Source organism: Falco naumanni, chromosome 3, assembly GCF_017639655.2.
Source record: "Falco naumanni isolate bFalNau1 chromosome 3, bFalNau1.pat, whole genome shotgun sequence".
In the NCBI taxonomy this organism is placed as follows: domain Eukaryota; kingdom Metazoa; phylum Chordata; class Aves; order Falconiformes; family Falconidae; genus Falco; species Falco naumanni.
The window spans coordinates 41,658,988-41,680,090 of record NC_054056.1 but is presented as its reverse complement, the minus strand read 5'-3'; the positions used below and the strand labels follow the sequence as shown (position 1 = coordinate 41,680,090).

At 38.6% G+C, this 21,103-nt stretch overlaps 1 protein-coding gene across 9 annotated transcripts in view; it reads left to right on the top strand.

Moving 5' to 3' along the window:
* COBL (cordon-bleu WH2 repeat protein) overlaps positions 1-21,103 on the top strand; it is a 208,189-nt gene that overhangs the window by 76,967 nt on the left and 110,119 nt on the right. For all 9 annotated transcript variants that reach the window (XM_040585927.1, XM_040585930.1, XM_040585926.1 and 6 more), the window contains one exon: positions 14,300-14,506. In XM_040585927.1, coding sequence (XP_040441861.1) covers positions 14,307-14,506 — 200 coding nt within the window. In that variant the 5' untranslated portion in view covers positions 14,300-14,306. The remainder of the gene's footprint in view (positions 1-14,299; positions 14,507-21,103) is intronic.

The window sequence follows — 21,103 nt, the reverse complement described above, 5'->3', positions numbered from 1 at the left end:
GTACATGTCTCTAATAATGTCCTTATTCAAAGTACAGTAGAGGAGTATTGTATCCGAAGTTGCGTAGAGGGTGGAAGCAATGCTGCACAGAAGCAGGTGAATCTAAATAATGAATGCAATTATATAGTATTTATTCCTACTTCTCATATATTACTTCTGACTTGGAAGCTGAAACAATGGCATACAGCCTGGTAGCATTTTACTACATCAAATATATATGCATGGTATTATTTAGGTAAGGGGAAAGCAGCATTTACATGCTGCGTGTCCCGTGAAGGTGGGAAGCAGGCCTGTGCTCTTCTCAATTACAGTGTGCAGAAGCCACGGCTGCGGGATGCTTCTGTTTTCCTGCAAGTGCAATAAAACACTGCACCCATCCTACACTGGTGTGAGTAGCCCGTGCTTGTTCAGTGGCATTTATCATGGAGGGCAGGGGCTGGGTAAGCTTACAAGAGTAACTTGGACATCACTATTGTTTCTACAGGATGAGAATTAGAATTAGGATACAAGGTTCAGTCAGCAGTAGGTGGTGGCCTGTAGGAAGAAGCCTGGTGGCCCTCATTCCTGTGGTAGTCAAAATTCCTCTCAGCTCCTCCAGCCCAGTCTGGTTGTGGTTACTCCCTGCTTTTCCATTGGGTTCAGCATTCATTTGGCAGCTTAGGCTGATGAATGAACCATGAAGCTAAGGCTGGTTGCTGCCTACCTTTCCTGCTCCAGGATTGGGTTAATGATTCATTGTAGGCAGATGTGCATGCGATTAACACATGCATTCTGGCATACCTTAGTTAACTGGGTAGCCTGCAGAGGAGGAGGTTTTGGGGTTTGGTGCTGGTAAGAAACTGAAAATAAAATTTAGGTTTGTGTGATGAATGTTACCAGTGATTTTGTTTAGTTCTGCCAGTACATGAGCCACACAGCAGTACTGTTTTGGGATATGTCATGAGCCTGTGATAGCCCATTAAGTGAAAAATTTTACATCGTCTGTTGTAGTAAGATAAAGAGGGCTGCCAAAATCTTGAAATAGCACTTTGGTTAAAAGCAATCTCATTACAAATCTGACCTCTTGAGAAATCTACCTTTTGAAGGTAGAATTTTTGGGAAAAAAAGTATGTTTTATTTATATAAATCAGTAAATATTTTTTGCTGCAATTTGTACTGTAAAAGGGGGTGTGAAAGGGGAAGAAGCTTGTATACATGCTTTTGCTATCGCCTATATTTTAAGTGTGGCACTCAACATTATAAACAAGATCTTATACTGGAGGTTATTACTTTTGCTTCAGGAAATGGGGGAAAATATGCTCTTTTTTTGTTTGTTTGTTTAGTTCCAAAATGGAAGGTGGCATTCTTTCTGGAGGATCTCTCAGAAATCCTGGAACTCTGTATTAATTCTTGAGGGGCCAGCTACAACTTTTGGAAATGAAATGCTGTCTTTAAATCTTGCAGCTCCCTTTTCACCATCTGTGCTTTGGTATTCAGTGTGGAAAACCTGTGACTCATCTAGGAGGGCAGGTCCCTTTCACTTTTGTTTTGGTAGATGTCACTCTGTTTCTCCTACCTTGCTGCTTTGCTTGGGTGCTGTTTGTGTTGGGTTCAGTGGAAGAGAAGTATTTGGAGGAACCTTGCTCTGTAAGCTACATCCAGGATTTTTCTGGGCAGGAAAGTCTAGTAAGCATGTGAGGGGATGCTGGGTCTGCTAGTGGTTCAGTGTTTTCTCTTTGGGAAGAACGGTGCCAGCATGTGTCAAGTGAGCAACTGTTAGGCCCTGGCTCAGGGACTGCTCTCTGTATGCTGGTAATTTCACTAATTATCACTATGCCACTGACTTTCCTATTTCAGAGGAGGTGACCAAAGAGGTTGTGGTGTGGTGGCTCTGACTTTTATCTTGTGTCCTCAGATTTCCGTGACCTCCCTGACTCATTTTAGAATCGGAAATGATACAATATCAGGGTGGTAATACATTAAGATAGGCTTGCTTGGTTTTTAATTGCTTTTTTGTCCTTTTTTTTAAATACATTAGTTACATTTGACACTTCTTGTTTTTGATAAGATGTGGTAAGAACATATAAGAGGACTGTGCCTTTCCAGGTCTAAAGGGCAGCTGGTGGGATGCCTAGGGCAGTACCATGCAGTTGCTCTCAAGGTGCCATGCTTCTGGTGCTTGGCTTTGTCCTGGTGCTGTAAAGTTGTGTCCCAGCTTTCAGATGGGACAGACACCCTTTCAGCATAGTCTGCCAACAGCTTGTGTAGCCATGCAATGCCAGATTTTAATGTGATTTTCATATAAGATGAAGTTTATTTAATGATGTTCTTTGCCTGTATTTTCTTGAAAAATACTTGCTTTTTCAACCATTGGTTTGATTTCAGTTTAATTGACAGAGAGCAAGATAAGCCTAATACAGTAGCTTTTTCTAAGTCTCTTGAAAGTTGGTGTATGGTAGAGACCAGAGGCCTTGTGATACTCAGGTGATAGCTGCAAGATAGGGTGCAAAGTTGAAGGTTGTCATGTGCTCCAGAACTGAGAAGAGCTTCAGGGAGACTTCTCACCTTTTTCGATATCAAAAGCAGTCCTGACAAGACAAGGAAGCTGAAGGAAATCAGATGTCATTATTATTGCTGTTTCTTTTTTTTCTTTTTCTTTTCTTTTCTTTTTTTTTTTTTTTTTTTTTTTTTTTTTTTTTTGACAAGGACATGGAAATCTTTTCTCTTGGTTAAAAGACCATCTCTAAATTACCATGTTTTTTGGTGCTTGCATTTGATGTACGTGCACCTCTTGCCATTTCTAGTGTAACTATGGCAGCTCATATTACAAGGTAGTCTAATATACCCTGCTTCTTGTGTGGGTTTTGTAGGCTCTGCTGAGTTTGCAGCTAGCTCAGGCATGTCTGCACAATCTTGCTGTCACTGCTGTGATGCCCCATCAGTACTTACAGAGCAGCCTTAAGCATGTTTGCATTGGGTTATCTCTGAGTAGCATTTAAAGCTTCTGAACAGTAGATACTTTTGCTCTCTTGGTAGTGTTTTCTCATTTTTAACAGGTAACACCATTTCTATGCCTTCTAGTCCCCTGACGAGGATGACAAAAGCTCTTGGTTTTACCCTGTGAAGTCCATAATGGTTCTGACTCTTGTGTGTCTCCTGTGTCCTGAGACAGTGCCATAAAATGCCCAGAATAATCATCCCTGATTTGAATGTGTGATAAAGAGGGAGGGCGTTTGGCAGCTTCCTGTCTCATTTGATACTGTTTAGGTGTGTTGCCATGCCTGATATATCAAGATATTCTTCATAATGTGCTGTAGTTTGCACTGCATGAGGCTCTTAAGTGCTCAGTTGCTACCACATCCTTCTTTATTTTATGAGATTTAAAATCTGTTTAGTACCACATGTGCCTACAGGATACATTAAACAGAATTTTAAATGGAAACTGACTAAACAAATGGGGTTTTGCTGACATTTAAAAATCATTAAAATGTTTCTGTTCTTACTTGATAAATCAAGATCAAACTTCAGAGTCCTGTTAATCAGCTGTTTGGTGTTGTAAGTGTATTTATCTGTGTTAACATCTGCAGTTCTCTTTTTCATCAGGCTTTCTGGTTTTTCATTAACGTAGGTCTCTAACTCCCGTGTAGAGTTGGAGTAGGGTTTATTACTTTACAATTAAGTTTATGACTTGCTTTTAATAATTCAAAATATGCAATTTTCAATTTTAACCAAGAAGTTCTTGATTCCTCTGTCATTTAGGAAGAAGATAATATCTTAGAAGTGAAAGCAAAATATATGTGGCTCTTATACGAAACTTTATTACGCAAAGCAGCACCAGAAAAATACACAGAAAATAATCTGAACCAATGGGATTTCCTGATAAAAGCACTTGTGGCATTCCATAAGTAAAGACTGTTGTGTTTAAGTTGGATATTTCTTTATCTCATTGACACTGCCTAGTTGCTTCATTAACCTTTTTTAACATACTGATAAACATGATTTCTTACTCTGTGATGGAGTATGAATTAAGACAGAATTATAAATGCTAATTAAGAAGATGATTAAGAGACTAAGGAATGTCCTGGCATCTCTGATTCTATGTCTCTACAAGTGAAGGTAAACTGTATCTCATAAAAATACATTATTAGATCTTCTAGGGGATTTTTTCCTGGCTCTCAAGAGAAGGTTGCCAGCCCTGTAGTTTCGGTGCTGGCTTCTTCTATGACATGTTGTTTTTTACAGAGTTAGAATTTACAGAGTAACTGTAGATGAAAAAAGAGGGTAGATTCATGCTCTTGGTGTTCTAGATCAGGTAATCCAACGTAAGTAAATTGTGTCTCCTTGTTTATCGTCCAGTGTGTGAGCAGATCGGGATTTCCGAATACGTTAGAACAGTGGGCATTGGACTTGGATGTGACCTTGCTCTCCCTGCCCCAAAAAATCTGATGTAAGGTCAGCCATTACAAGATTATGAGTGCTTCTCCAAGGGCAAGTAGACTTGAGGGGAAGCACAGAGGCATTGCCCCTTGCAGGAGATCTCAGTGCTGCTGGAAAATAAATGGCTTCAGTAGGCCTGCCTGCTGTGCTTTGTGTCTCTCCTGCCTGGGACTTTCTAGCTTAAGAGATCAGGCTTCAGAAAAAGCAGATTCCTTCTGGCCTGCAGGCTGTAAAGACATAGAGTTAGTTGCTATTGATTAATTTAATTTCTGCCTAGAAATATGTATATCTAATGTTTTGGGAAGCCCTTTAGAATCTAAGGGATGCTCTGGAACTAAGCCAAGATGTCTCTTTACTCTGGTCCACACCCTTTAACTTTCTGTCTGTCCCTCTTCTTTGGTATATTAGGGTACGTAGGTTTTCTGAAGTAACTGTGATCTTGCCACCATTTGTAGACAGATGAATTAAAATCTTTGCAGTGGAGGTAGGTAGAATAACATACGTTTAATTCTGCAGATTATCCCTCAGCTACCATTGCCTGTCTGCTTTTGTGGGATCTGTTTGTATAAGGGTGAATGGGTGAAATGAACTTTGGTAGCATGCTCCTAGAACATTCTCATTAAATGGGAAATTATGATCTGTCAGCTCACAGTTACATGTGTTCATTTTTGCCATAGGTGTACTTACTTAAGCAGGTGATCGTTCTAAACTTAATTCTTCTCCATCTGTACATCAGACGGACACTGTATTAAGGCTATTTCTAGTTGAAATGGGTAATGGTGGAAATATTTTTCTATAGTAATACCAGCAGTTTTCCACTGAAGTGCCCACTAGTTTGTAAGCATATTATAAAACTAGGAATTAGCCAGCACAGTAAATCACATCAGCATTTCACTACTAATATATGTTGGTTTTCTTTGATTCTTTCAAAACTATACCATCTTCTGTGTCCCATGTAAACAGACCATAAAGAAAGCACTATACTGTAATAGGGCCCTGATCTACAGAATCTTGAAGCTTCTAGGGGGTGATTGTCAGTAGGTGGTAGTGAGGTTAAAAAGTATGTGGGCACAAAAATATTGCACAGACTGGGATACATTTGCTCAGTGAAACAGTGCAAATGAACCTGGAAGTTGCTTCTTAATTAACAGTGCAGATCGCCACAGGAGAGTTTATAAATCCGTGTTGCTAAGCAGTGAATTTTTGTATTTGTTTATATAAATAGCCCTATTGAAAGTGATTGTTGATAAGGGTTTAAGAAAGAACAACCACACTGAAATCTGTACAGCACCTATAACTTCAGGGGACATACCATATAGCGCAAGTATTTCTGACCTAGCCCCAGGTTTGCGTAATCATATCTTTAGTCTTTGACCCCTCTAGAAATAAATTATCTTCTCATTGCTTTCATGGTTTGATATTAATAAACAGGATGAAGACGAATATAATTATTGAGTGTTAATAAAATGTATTCCAACTAATGAAGTTACCTTTCCAGGCCTAAGAGTGTTACTAGAGAACTCAGCATGGATTTGTGGCACCAGGCACACAGGTGAGAGCCGTAGCGTCCTCACAAAACCACAACTGATGGGTAGTGGAGTCAGTGCATCTGAGGAATGTGTTTGCCCACAACATGCAGGGGACAATAGTATGCCAGCAGTGATTCCAGCCTGCTTAGAAGTAGTCTTGGCTTTGTTTTCATGTCAGTATTTTTCTACAGGTGAGCATGGTTAGTAGGAATCTAGTTAGTCAAGATTAACCTGACTATAACTTCATGAATAATGCTGAGAAATCCCACTATTTTAACCTTATGGCTTTCACAGTTCAACCACAGGATTTGCCATCTACAGGGAACTCAACGTGCAGGGTCGTCTGCATGGTTGTAGCTTCCTGTCTGCTAATGTAGGCATCCTTAAAACAGCTCAGTGAAGGTTTGAGAGCACTGAAAACAGAACAGAGTGTCCTGGCAGCAGGGCTTGGGCATTTTACAATGTAAGTGGCAGTATTCTGGATGTCTCTCTAAGTGCGTTTGTGCTGTTAGCATGCCCTTTTTTGTTATTTGCTAACCAGTGCCATTATGCTTAAGCATAAAATAGCATCATTCTTTTTTCCTATTTAAGCATACTATGCAAAGCAGCCTGATCTGGTCACAGGTGAGAGAACCAGATTACATTTCAAGTGAGCGTGAGCAACATGTTGTTTCCCTTAGTGTTTTCTTTATTATTATTGTTTGAAATGGAATGAGACTGATAGCTCAGTACTTGGTAAGTGGGGAAGAAACTCTGTGAATCTGGGGGTAATGGGAGGAAGAATTCAAATACACTGGTAGGAGTAGGATTGGATGGCCGGTCACTGAATGCTTTGCACTAATGTGTTGCTGGTTCCCTTGCGAGTCACATTAACAGCCGTTGCTTGGCAATCTTGATTTTGGTCAGTGTGAAATTGTCAGGTATTTTTAGCTCAGATGCTGATGACTAAACATATTTGCAACCTAAAGTCTGTGTATTACCTTTATCCATGTTTTTGTTCATCAGAGTCTTCTCCTGTGGCAGATGGTCATTGTTAAAAGAACAAGGTTTCACCATCCCTACCTAGTGTGCTATTTTTCTATTTTGGCTTTTCTAGACCAAATGTTTTTGAAGGTGAGGCTTGTTACCCAACCTCCAGTATGAATTGTTAGTGGGGTTTTGTTTTGATCACATCTCCCAAGCTAAAGAGTTAAAACCATTGGTGTATTTCTGGCTCAGAGATGGGGTAGTACTGCAGTTTAGATCACAGGAAATTAACATTCCAAAATGGAGTAACTCATCTGTGCTTTATTACCTTTGACCAGAAAAGACTTCTGTTTTTCTTTAGCATGCATTTCAGCAGATGAGGCAAATAATTACTTAATGTTAGCTGCTCTCCCATTTCATTCCTCTTTACTGATGTGCAACCTGATGGAGTTGCACATGATGGCACCAGCTCATAGGGTGGTCTTTGCCACACACTGAACAAGTGGGTGGTATCTCATAAGTCCTGTGATACAGCTATTAGGCCAGACCTTGCAGTGTTTATTCCAGCAGTGTTTTCATTAACTGCAGTGGGCATCTACCCAAATCCTGGGATTTGGCTGCCTTATACATTTTTTTTCTCCAGGGCTTGCGTTCTGTTGTGTTTTGGGAACTGATACAGGTAGATCTTTTAGGCTCTCTAGTGTGACTGCAGTTAATAAGCGTAATAGGATTTGTAGGCTGCAGTGTTATTCCTTGATCAGTTGAAGCTCTGTCCTTGCTTTTACTCTTAAGCGAGGGCTCTCTAAAGTAGCAGCAGCAGCAGGGTGAATTGCATGGCCTGTGCACTACAGGAGGTCAGGTTAGTGTGCTTATGGCTTCTTCTGGCCCTAAAAAATGGCTGTATCATGAAACTGATACGTGAACTGCTTTGTACTGGATCTTGAGGAAATGCCCCAGTGACTGGAAGGAGAATTAGACTTTTATTGCAAGGTAATGCACTCTTAATCGGAAGTGTGAGTGATGTATAAAAAAGTGTATTGGAGCGTATCACCCGTAGGCTAACAAAACATTTGGTGTTCCAGCCAGAGGATGAGCTCTTGATAGTTTAGCTATGTAGTGTCGGTGCAGGAGCCTGAGTCTCGGCTAGTTGGAAGCTGTTTTTCTCTTGTTTGGCAGCTGTACAGTGCTTCACAAGCAGAGCAGCCAGGTCTCTGCAGTGTGTTGGGACACATCTCAGCCTCTCATGAAATGGGTCAGGTCTGGGGACATGTCCCTGGTAGCAAATTTTGTAACAATGGGATTATTCACTTACACATTCGAGACCGGGAAACTGCAGCACAATGCTTTTTAATGATTGATTGGTTAAGTTTGTGAAAGGTTTGAAATTAGAGATACAAGGTTAGGAACTACTTTCATTAGATTGTATCATCTCACCTTGACTTCTGTTTATTTTTTTTTAATTCCACCCTTGGGCAAGCATGGTCATGTACTTCCATCCTTCCATCCCTGCTTCCTCTTCTACAAATACTCTCATTCTGTTTGCTTCTGGTCTTTTTTTTTTTTTCCCTGGCATTAAGACTTTATTTTTAAAATACATAAGGCTGTAGGGTTTCTCATCAGTAGAATCAAATGAAAATATAATTAAATAACTTTCATTTCTTTGCCAAAAACAAATTATTTTTTCTTGTCTATTTTGGGTGACTTTATCATACCCACAAGGGAATAATTTTCTTCATGTCTGTCAGTGTGATCCTACCTTAGAAATTGAATGATCTTTTAAAAGTAATACGAAATTAAAGTAAATGTTTGAAAAGAGAAAAGTGTGAAATAATTGTATACCATAATATTCAGGGAATTCAGGGTAAAGGCTGTTGAAAAAAAAATAATTTAAAAAGATAAAGTAATGTAGGGAACCCTAATTTTTCCCTGAGACATATCAACATGAGAGTAATCCATTTTATTAGATCTTAGTGTCTGCTGAAGATTTCAGCTGGTTTAGGAAGTGTAATATTTTTGTAATACTATAAATGTTATAAAATGATACTGGAAACCATATGGAAACTTAGTTACCATAAGAGCAATGTATTTTAGACCTGTAATTTACTTATTATGTATTGGACATTTAAAGTTGTAGGTTACCTGTGTTACACATACTTGTAATGAATCAGCATATTTTGCCTATGATAGATTAAGTAAACTTGCGAATGTTATTTGATTTTATTTTATTTTTTTATCCCCCCCCCTCCAACTAAAGAGCAAACCAAAACCTCAGTTTAATTGGTTTATTTAAGTGTTCTAGATGGCAAAGTGGAATGGAGCTATAGTTTACAATGTAGGGCTATCTGGATGTATTCCTGCCTCTTTAGTAGTTATGGGCATTATCGTGCTCTCCTAGTTTCAGTTCTCCATCTCTGGGATTTATATAACTTTTGGTTTGCATTTTCAAAATTTTTGAGGTGGCTTTATTTTGGTGCTAATGTTTGTATTTTCTTTACATTTGTGTTGTGTTATCATTTTTCTGAGCTACTGTGTCTAGAAGCTGAAAGGATTTTACGAATGAAGGAGGGAACTTGGCATGGAATACTGTTAATTTCAGTATAGTAGGTGTGTTTTCCCCAGCCTGTGATCTGGGTTTGCTTTGCTTTGCCATGAGCAACAAAGAGTGAAAAAGAAATGTTTTCTGAAGGGTGTCTGCTTCGCAGGCTAGATCACTAGGCAGGAACAACTTCTACCATGCCGTTTGTGCCGTGATGGTTTGGAGTACAAGGTGTGTCTCAGGGCTGGGTTTCTAGCTTTGCTGTGCAGGTTGGTAGAGGGTGTGAGTGAAGGTACTCATCTGCTTTTTCTTCTCAAACAGCAGCATGGATGGATTTCCCCTCAAAAGCCTGTAGGAGTGCAATCACCTGAAAGGCGAGAACATTTGCTTCAGTGTTTCCTGTTTTTCACTCAGGGGACACGTGTTTGTGTACTGACTCATCACTGGGCTCTCTCATGTTGATTTATTCCTCCTAATTATGAGACAGGGTGTACATGAGTGTCACAGAGAAACTGCAGCTATTCCAACCTTGTGCATTGACAAGATTGCAAATTGACTTGACTGGGTTGGAGGTCCTGTGCTAGTTAATCACTATATCAAAAATTAATGTTGCCAATAATTCTGCTGTGTTGAGGATTGGTTTTTGGTTTGGTTTGAGTTTTTTTTTTGTTTTGTTCAGGTTTTTTTTGTTTGTTTCAAATAAATGGTTAGAGAGGGAATTGGCATAGAAAGAATCAGATTCTACAAACTGGTATAATACACAGCTCTTGCCAAAGTCCTGCTAACATCCTGACATCCATAGGATGAAGTCTACCCTGTACCTGTTAAGTTACCTCTGGAAAAAATTCCAGATTTTTTGAGCATATTGGAAGTGTGTGGGATCACACCCTCCCCCCCCCCCCCCCCCCCCCCCAGTGTTAGACCTTTTCTGAAGAAAGACAATCTGCATAGCATTACCATGAAAGTGGAAGTCCCAGGACCACTTCTGTTTGAAATCATGTTATATTCAGTATGGATTGTAAAGTCCAGGTTGCATCCTATTGCTTGGTGGTTATATATTAATAAAGCCTAGGTCCAAAGGGCTTGTGTTACCTTGTCTTGAAGTTCTTAGTTTCTGTTGCATTTCTTCAATGTGCTGTACTACAGAAACACTCATCTTCGTCAGTTGGCTGCTTGTTTTTCCTTACCCATTTTGGGAAGCCTGATGCTGTTACTGAGAACAGTGATGGTAGGTTATTTATGTATTCTGCCTAATTATTTCATGGCTATATACATTTTTTCAGCTTACAGTAAAGTAGGATTAACTATTTCAGGCCTCAGTAAAAGACACTATGCATCTGTGTATTATAATGAGCTGCTTGTTTTGACTCTATCTCCTTATCAGGGGCTGGACTGAAGCATTCATGTAACTGTGAGCAAATCATGGGTTTGAAGTGTTCCCGCTTGTAACTTCATCTGTGGACCAATGGCAGGCAGGGAGGCTTAACAGGTAGCTTTACTGAAAGATGTTTGTGGGAAAAAAAATAGCTGTTGAGCTCAATTTAGCTTGAATTTAGCTTACACTGAAGAATGGTATGCAACTTTTTTATAGTATGTTATGTTTATAGTGTGAAAAGTACCCATGCTTAAAACAGGCTTTTAAATCACACACTGTGTATTATTTTAGTGGGGGAACAAAAAGGCTTTTATTGTGGAGTGCTTTTGTATTATCCTTTATAACCATCGTAGCTCTGTCAGAGAAAGCTGACTTAGTTTTCTGCCTTGCATTCAATAGTATTAACAGGTTTCTCGGCACTTTCTCACTGCAGTTGCTGGAGTCTGTCAGAAAGCAGCTGCTTGTGTGGATCCAAGGTACAGCTAGAAATGTGGATTTCAGTCTGTGGAGCTACTACTGAGATGTTTCAGAAAGTTGGCTAGGGAATGCAAATCTGTGCCACGTATCGCTCTGCAAATGTGAACTTTAGAGGGCTCCGCTTCCACTGAAATAGCTTGAGATCTGTCATTTGGAAAATGTTGAAAATCAGGCGTTTAAAGCAGTTGCAGTGTTTTCAAGAGAAAACACAGTCACTATTGTGGAAAAGTTCGTTTGAGGTCACCTGAACTGTTGCTAGGTTGGAGAAACTCACCGTGGGAATGTTTTCCCTTTTACTTTCTCTGATGTCTCTGAAAAAACCAGACCTGCACTGTCCTTTCTACAGAAAGGATTGTAGTATCTAAAAGGCCATGACCATGTAATGCCAAAAAGAACACGCATTGTTACGTGTTTTGTGGAGGTAAAGTGAACATCATTGGTCAATGTATAGCTGATGCTTTTGATGGTATGATGACTGATTTCCTGACACACACTCCTGACCCCAAGCAGTGTTGTACAAGGTCTATTACAGCAGAATTGGCTGTAGAGAGTACTTAAAAAGCGGCCAAATAAAAATTGTGCTCCCATTTCAGAGCTGTAAATTGGTATTAAGGTGTCTGACCTTGTTCGTTTGTTCCTTCAGAAAACCAGATGCAGCATTATGTTATTACTAGGGAACAAATAACATGGGTAGCATACTCCCTATTTGTTTCCAGCTTCTTCATCAGCTTCAGAGTTCAGTTGCTCACTTCTCCCTGAAGTTTAAAGTCTCTCCAGTTTTAGCTACTTTCAGTTTCATGTTTATTTTGTTAACATTGCTTCATTTCCTCTATCTTGGTTCACAGTGAGATCTGGAATTTACAAGTCCAGGTAAATCATAATTAAACAAAACTAGTTCTGCCAGGCTCAGGACACTTGTCTGCTTCTTTTCTTCCCACACTCTTTGGTACTTTGTCAGGAGCACTGTATTGGAATTATCCCCCCCATTATAGGACAAGCTTTAAGGACAAAAAAGAAAAGCTTGTTTTAAGAAACAAGTTGATGTGAATCTCTGTAGTTATTTATATTTATGCAGTTGATGTTATAAGGGGCAAGAACTTCATAATTTGTAAATTAATCTGAACTCCTTCTATGTGGCACTGTATGATTGTAAAGCTACATAAGTATGATCTAGATTTATGCAAAACTCGCATGTCTCTCACTACCTCCTTCCAAATAACAATGTAGCCAAATGTAAAAGGATGTGAGCAGAAGATTAATCCCATTTTTTTAAATTTTTTTTAATAGTCAAGGTACTTTGACAAACAATAAAGCCTTGAACTTTTTATTATCACCTCTATGCAGAGGAGTGTAGGAGCTGCAAGTTAATGACTGATCCTGCATGACTCATTGGGTGTATATAGGATAAAAAGTGAATGTTCAGGGGAAGTTCCCCATGAAAGAGGAATTGCTGTATGGTAGTAAATATGGCAGAAGCTCTCCTTGCATATTTGTAGAGAATGCTGTTTGTTACGCACATGAGAAATGAAAGGAAGTATCTGCATCACTGTTAAATTTACAGTGTCCTGCTGAGGTCTCAGTGAAATTTCATTTTCAGAGAGCAGTGTAGTGATTTCCTGCAAGTTGAGACATGCCATAGAAATTGTTTGTCAAATGCAAATTCTGATTAAAAAGTGTATAAATTTTTTTTGTGGTGTGATGCAGCTTTTACTTTTTTCTCTGCCAGGAGTTTACATTGGTCATCCAAACTGTATGTATAATCTTTTTATCTGTGAGAATACAGGTTGTCTCTAATGAAAGAAGATTTTGGTTTAGTATTAATCCTGTTAAGTTTTTAATTCCCCGCCTTTGAACACAGTTTTGGCCTTGGCTGATTCATCCACTAAGCTTTGCAGACTTTTAAGGGTTAGAGTGCTTTTTCTCTACTTTTCTTTTCTGGGTCTTTCTTTAATGTTGTTCGCAGGGTGAAAACGATGTGCAGAATCATCATCTCTTCTCTTCCTGCAGCCTAAAACCAGGCAGATTTAAAAATGCAGGCATTAAGCCTGGGTAATAATTTCTCAGTAAATATTTTACTGCTTTTCCATCTGTTACACTAAAATGTGACTTAAACTAGGCATAAATCTAGTCAGAAAAGGTCACTGGGATATTAATCATCAGAATCCTCTTAGACATGTGCTTGGTATGAGGCCAGCTATTCAGAAGTTTAACAGCGCACATATGTTTCTTATCTGTCTGGCAGCTTGCCAATGAAGTAAACTGAGTTTGTGATGGTTTTATCTCTCTGTAAAGTACACTGCTTGTTTGGTGCAAGTTCATGCAGCTTTTCTATACACTGCACATGGTGCATAACCTGCTATTGAAGAATGGGTTCTCTTCAGGGTGCTTTCAAAGAGCTATAATCTCTATAGTGTTGCATGGTAAGAAGTGATATCGTTCATGGTTGACCTTTTCATAGTGCTTCCCTATGAAGTATGTCGAGCCAGATTTAATACTACTTACTCAGAGCAGAGGAAGAGACCGTATTTCAAGTACAGTAATACTGTGGAACCCAAACATAGCTGAATGAAACCTCACCCTGCTTCTACTCCTGCCATTCTGACTTGGAGGAAACATTCATTTATGTAAATACAACTCTTTCTTGAGTCAAGTCTGGACTGGACCCAGCATTTCTGTTTCTCTCTTCATAGGAGCATGCTTCATACTCAACAGAATAATGATTATTTCATATCCTAATTATGGAACTGATTCATCCTCTGGGGCATGGAAAGCAAACAGTAGGAGTGTGCATCATTAAAAAACTAGCATAATTTTAAGATAGGAGGTAAAAATAAAATGCAACTCCATTGAAAAGTTTTGTGATAAAAGAAAAATGGCTTGCATTAGATAAACTTTTTAAACAATCTAAGATTATGGCTGAAAGAACATATTTTCATATTAATGTGTTAATTTCTTGCAAACAAAGTGTAATTAATTTTTTTCTTGCCTTTATTTCTCAAGGAGAAGAATGAAAGCTCGTGCTCCTCCTCCACCAAATCAACCTTCTGCAGCAAGTAGAACTCACAGTGAGCATAAGTCACCTGCAGAGACAGCTGTAATTTCTGATCAGAACCTTGTGAGCATGAAGGAGAACATGATAAACAGATCAGTGGACTTCACAGTCATTTTGCCGAGTGGGGTGGAGCAGAAGAGCACAGTACAAGGAAGGTAAGACTTTGATTAGTTCATGGTTTCTTGGGCCCTCTGTTCCCAGTGGGATAGTTGCTCATATTAATGCCTGCCTTTTTGAGTTGATGGGGTTTCTCCGCCGTGCTTACCTGTGCATTTTAGGCAGTCGTTGTACCAGATAGTCCTGAGCGCCATGTAGAATGGACCATCTCTGCTGGGGCAGGAAGGATTTAGCAACTGTTTTGTCCATTTTCCCCATGGTCACTCTCAGCACATGTATGGGTCCGTCTCTTCCATGTAGTGCCACTGGTCTAGTCTTAGGTTGTATCACATCTCATAAAACAGAGGGGTTTTGGTGCAGTGGAAGTAGGTGCTGCTGCCAAACAGCAAAATCCAGACAGTATGCCTGTCTGGAGTCGTGGCAAGAAGCAAACTCAGAAGATGAATGATGCATCACATTCAGAGATCCTGCCTTCACAAATACATTGCATTTGTGTAGACAGCCAAAACATCTGGTATTTAGGAAGCCTTTTCTATATAAAAGAGAGAGAGGTTCTCCTTGTCACTGAGTTCAGTCAAGGACTAATTGTATAGGAAAGGGATTTTTGAGATCATTTTCTTCACCATGGGAACTCTTTCTTTTCCTCATCTTCTCATTGAAACTTTCCAAAAGAGGGAGACTTAGCTTTAAGAAAGAATTTGGAAGAGTTTTAAAAACATATTAAATACTATGATGAAACTGTGGCAAACAATGGTGTGATCAGCAGTGGTCAAGAAACTGTAGAGAGTGATAATACTAGGTTGGGAGTTTATGTAGATGCCTGTTGATAATTCAATGTCTGCGCTTATTTTACATTTGGGGTTTGCAATAGTTATTCTTCATTCCTGTAAAACTATTCTTGGTCTGCTCTATTAGCCCATTTTGACTGTTTGTCTAGTACTTCCTTTGATGACTGAGAATGTGTCCAGCAGCATGTAGTGTCTGGTACTTCATTCTTCCCCCTACTTTTCTTGTAGAAATTAGTGTTTGCTTAGCTGCTTCCAGGAGACCAGTGCAACTTGTGTGAGTCAGCCCCAAAGCCAGAGTGATGTTAAAGATTTTAAGGGAAAGCAGTGCTTATCAGAGTTCTCAAATTACACATTTAGTGATCGAGTTTTTATGAGGCAATTTGGACTTAATGAAAGAAAGAAGAGGCCTGGAAAGTAGAGCAGGGCATGAAACTCACTGGCCGTTAGATCCCAAAGAAAGGTGGTATTTCATTGGCAAATGCAAGCCACGTGGGAGCTAACAAGAGGCATGCAGCATTTTGTATAGACAGACACAGAACTGCAGTATGGTTAGAAACTATTTTCTTTTCCCTCAAAAATAACCCAATCCTGAAGCAGACACTCCAAGAGTACTACAAGTGTGGTGTTTTAATGTGACCTTTTGAAGAACATAAAAGCTACAAGCAGCAGAGAACAAATGGAAAATGGCTGTAGAATAAATATTTTGTCTCTCGCACAGGTGATTATTATCACTACCATTGCTATTAATTACACTGAGATGGAGCATTTTAATTATCAGAATCTTTAGTTTGTGGACTAAAACCTGAAATGTCAAAAATTAAACCTTAGATGTTTCTGTGGGGTTATTTATGCCATCTACATTAAGCACTCTAAGCAACCAAAACGTTCTCTTCATTGTTCTGTCAAGGTGCTTCTCTCCATTGTATGCATGACAGGTCTAGGCCCCTGATTTATTTCTGTATGTGAGCACTGGTTATGTTTTTAGGGTTGTGGAACACAAACAAGAAATGTCAGGAGCATCTGAATTTTTTAGGGGATGAACTGTCTTTAGTCTCCAGGTTTGGGTGAAAGCCCAGGCTTTTTTGTCTTTTTTGCATTGGTTTGACGCTGGGAACTGGACAGCTACAAAGTACAACGATACTCAGAGATAGATATTTAATGATGAAGATACTAAAGTAAAAAAATGTTTCATGTAGTTTGAAACAAGTGTGGGAGCCAGTGCAGGTAATAAATTATTTTCCCTGTTCACTCTTTTTATCTACAGTGTTGTCAAGGAAGGACATTTCAGACAAATTCTGCTGTTGTTTGTACTGCTATAAATCTTCAGTATTTTCATTGCCATCATTAAAACTGAATTCTGCAAAATCTGTTTTTGAGTACCCTGGGGAAATAGCTTTTCTGTTGCAGAAAAATTTGCAAAACCTTGCCCTGGGCATCATCATAATGAAAAATCATTCTGTAATTTCAAGAAAGCAGTTCACAGAGCAATGAATACACTAGAGGGTGTTTGACAATATAACTACTGTAGTTAATTAGTATAACTTAAGGTTATTATAAATGAATGAAGTTAAAAGTCAAAATTACCTCTTTCAGTTTGTTCATTTGTATGTAAGCAAAGCAACCTGTTGTTAATTTTACTTTGTTACAGAAAGTTCCTATAAATATGAGCAAGAGGGCAGAAGATTCTCATGAAATTTTCTTGAAAGATAGTTTAAGAAAAAAAGAAAGGGTGTGCTATTTAAAGATATTATATTGGAATCTGGAACATTTAAATAGTTGTATTTATAAAAGTTAACTCAAAGTGACAGTCTTTCTTTAAGAGTTTATTGCAGTCTTATAATGCATAATTTATTCCAGATTTTGGAAATACGTAGTGCAGATTTTAGGACAAAGTTGAGTCCTTAAGGAGTGTGTGCAGCAATAGAAGTATTAAAAAACTGTTTTCTTTTTTGAAATAATTGGTCCCTGTGAACTCTGCTGTAAAACATGTAAAAGCATTCGTGAAAAACTGTTAGCCTTCTTCCCCCTTGAAAAAGGTTATAAAATACCCACCAATTAATCTATATTTGTACTGTTGCATGAGCACTAACTGATGTGCTGAAAGGGTAGGCAGAGTGTTGGCCATTTACACACGATGTGTATAGATCTGTAGTAGATCCACACAAGCTGTTAGCAGGTCTGACAGAGGCAATGGCTAGAAAGAAAGTGGCTTTAGAGAGAAAGAAAATAAATGGAAAAACTCACAAGAGTTGCCAGAAACTTTTTGTTTGTGATTCTCACAGGTAATACTTTCAATGGGTAACCTATAAATAAAGAGATCCTGTGTCTGTCTCCATTCACACTGACACTGAGGAGGACTTCCTGATTAACACAGATACAGACATTTATTGTCAGCAGCTTGGGAAGTCAGTAGTATTTGAAATAACACTGCAGAAAAATGATGAAGCTAAATGATGTTTGGTTTGGAGTTGTCAGCACATGGATGACCAATAAGTGGAACAGTAGATTGGACGGTTGTTGCTTCTGCTGTTATCTAAAATGTTACAAAAGTTGTCACACGGAGCAGGATACTAGAGCAAATAATAAATTAGCTGAAGGTGTAGCCCCAAACTCAGAGCTCAGTGCACAGTATGTTATATGGAGCATAAAACTAATGTGAGAATATTTCTGTGCTGACACAATTCTCGGTGAAAGACTTCTATAGTGATATTAATTGTGGATTTATAGCTCAGTATATAGAATGGTGTCTCAAGAAGGACTGAAGGTGCGAAATCAGCCCAGGTTGGTAAAACATGAAAGAGGTGGTGTTAGAAGAAGATGAACAGGGCTCACACAGCAAAGGATTAAAAAGGAGCTTAACTAAATACTAAATAGGGGTCAGGTCAAAACTACAGTAGTTCAATGTAGGCTTTAAAAAAAAAAATCTTAGTAGAAAAATGTGCAGAATAATTGATGTTGGAAGAGGCCACTGGAACTTAACTGCTCTAACTCCCTGCTCAGTGCAGGTCTCACACAAGCAGGTTCCTCCAGGCAAGTTTGAACAACTCCAGGGAGGAGGTTTCTGAACCTCTCTGTACCCCTGTTCCAGAGCTTGACAATCCCCGTGAAAAAATGTTTCCTTGCACCTAAATGAAATTTCCTGTCTTAGCATGTGTCTATTGCCTCTTGCCCTCTTGCTTTTCACCACCAAGAAAAGTCTGGCTCTGTAAGCCTACCAGTTAGTACTTACAGACAGCAACAAGATCTCCCTTCACCCTCTCATCTGAAGGCTCAACAAACCCAGTCCTCTGCTTATTCTTGTGTCATCTTGATGTTCCTTTGGTGAACTTGCTCAATTATGGAAAATAAGACCCAAATACACATGAGCAAAATAAGAAAAGAAGTAGTAAGCATTCGTGGGTATATGTTTGTCATGCTTCCTGTACTACTTCTGATGCAGCTTGCTATTTAGTGTTTACATTTCTGGTTGTGTCGGAAAGTTTCTGATCCTTTCATAAAGTGTGTTGGAGCGTGAGAAAATAATAACCAACTCTATTTTCTGTTTTAAAATGCAGATAGTGAAAGTGTCAGAGACTTCAGGTCACCCCCTTTCACTACTGTTTTTCTTTTCCAATCAGTTGTCACTTCAGAGACTCACATTAGTGTGTTTGGCATTGACCTAAATAAAGAAGATTCCTTCCTTCTGTTTGAGATATTTTTAATGGGCATTTGTAGCATAAAAGTAGAAGGTAATAGGAAAGTGAATGTCATTTGATAGAGTACGATTTGATTGATTATCCTACACATTTTATTTCCTAGATGTACAAGGCTGTATTTTAGAATGGATTTCTCTTTGTGATCCAAGGAGGTTAGGCTAAACCACAGCCAAAACAACTCTGGTGGTTTCTGCCTCTTAAACTATAGATGCCTTTGCTGCATTTTGCTGGTGAACAACAGGACACAAGTGGTCTGACACGCTCAAATTTGATCAGGACTTCAGTCTGGTAAATACTGCTGATGTAGTAGTTATTCTATACTGTTCAGAATTGGTGTTAAACATCAAACAGCTTAGTAGCAGAGTATCAGGACAGAGACAAAGTACTGTCTTTTGCTAAGAATAGTTTTCTGGACGATCTTACCTGAATCTTAAATTGGGTTGATGCTCCGGTTTTATTTCTGTGCTCTGGTATTTGCTTATCAGTCATTGATACGTGGTGTCTGTCACAGTGTTTGGTCTCTCCACGCAAAATTTCAGCAACATCTTATTAAAATAAGAGAGTATTTTGTTTACTAGCTGAGTAGTTGAGAGAGCAGGAGACATTTAACTTCTTCATTTCAGCTTTAGATTTAATTTATGATTAGAACCACCTGAATTTCAAAATAGAGTATGCTTTCTATCAGGTCTTAGAAGTAGGTTAACATAAAGTGCAGATATGTCTGGAACAAGATAGAAGCGAAGACTCACTCTGCATCTTCCAAGAGCCGTATTCAGCTCAAGGTTAGAAAGGAAAGTTAATCTCAATTAGGAGATGGCTCAGTACCATTCTCTTGCTTTGTTTTTGTGGCTCTCTTCTGTGTGTGGCATATACATGGAGTTACTTGAAACAGAACTCTCATTTAAAATCAAGCTGAACTGTATTACAGTTTAGAAGAAAAATTCTTCAGGTTGGTGAAAGAGAAATCTGATACAAGAATAACTTCATTCCAAGGACTTCCCAGCTCCCATACTTCTCTGGAAACACATTAATTTTGCATTTTGTTTGTAGAATTCCTCTGATAGATTCTTTCCTTTTTTGTTGTCGTTTTTTTTCTTTTTTGTTTTCTTTTGGTTTTGTTCCTTTGAACTATTTTGGAAATTATTTTCCCAAATGTACATTTTGGGAAGTGCATGCTATTCACTTTGAAGTTATTTCAAAAGCTCCACAGATACTGCTCAATTTATACCTCTAAATGGTACAGATGAAGCCTGGGGATGCTTTTCATGGAACAGTTGTGTATTCTGAGCAGCGTGGCTCCGGATGGGTTGTTCCTTAAATGTGATACTTAACACACCCCTCTCTGTAATCAGCAGTAAGATGAAACCTCAAATTTCGCTGGATTTTTAAATTGGTCATTGTCTGGACAAGTGTGTTCAACTTGCATGATTACAATTTACTTTCTCGGATGGTGTGGATTCTAACCTTGTTGCAATTGTGATACTGTTTCTGCTGAACATATTTCGTAATTTCTGTGGAAGGTGCACAGAATCAAAACCTGTTCTTTTGATAAACTATGTATTTCTTTTAAAATCCCTTTTCAAGTGCTGTGGTTGGGTTTTTTTTAAAGTGTTTTTAATGAAATAGTTGATATGAGGCAAGGTAACTGTCCAAATTTGAATGAATTATCACAATATTATGCACTACATCAGTATATTAGTGTTCCACTTTAAATAGACATGTCTTGCATATAGAACACCAGGTATTGTGGTTCTGCCAGGTTATTTGCTTTTCTCTTAAACAATAGTAATAAGGCTGAGGAGGGAAAAAACACATGCAAATTCTAGTTTAGAAGAAATATGTCTGCCTGATACAGATCTCAGTTTGTCTGTTTACAGACTGACACTTTTTAAAATTCTCACTGCAGCACAGCTTAATGAATGTTAATGTATTTTCAATATTCATATTCAAATATAGGTATAGGTGGGGTTCTATAGTTTGGATGAAGTAGGTATAAATGTTTCTGTTGGTTTGTGGTATATTACAGTTGAATTGAACATGGCTGTGAAATACAGATGTTTGCAACTTGAGGAAAGTGCCAGAATAAGTCATCATGAAATGACCTGATACAGTTTAAATTTAGATGCTACATGGTTCTATTTAGATGCTCTCT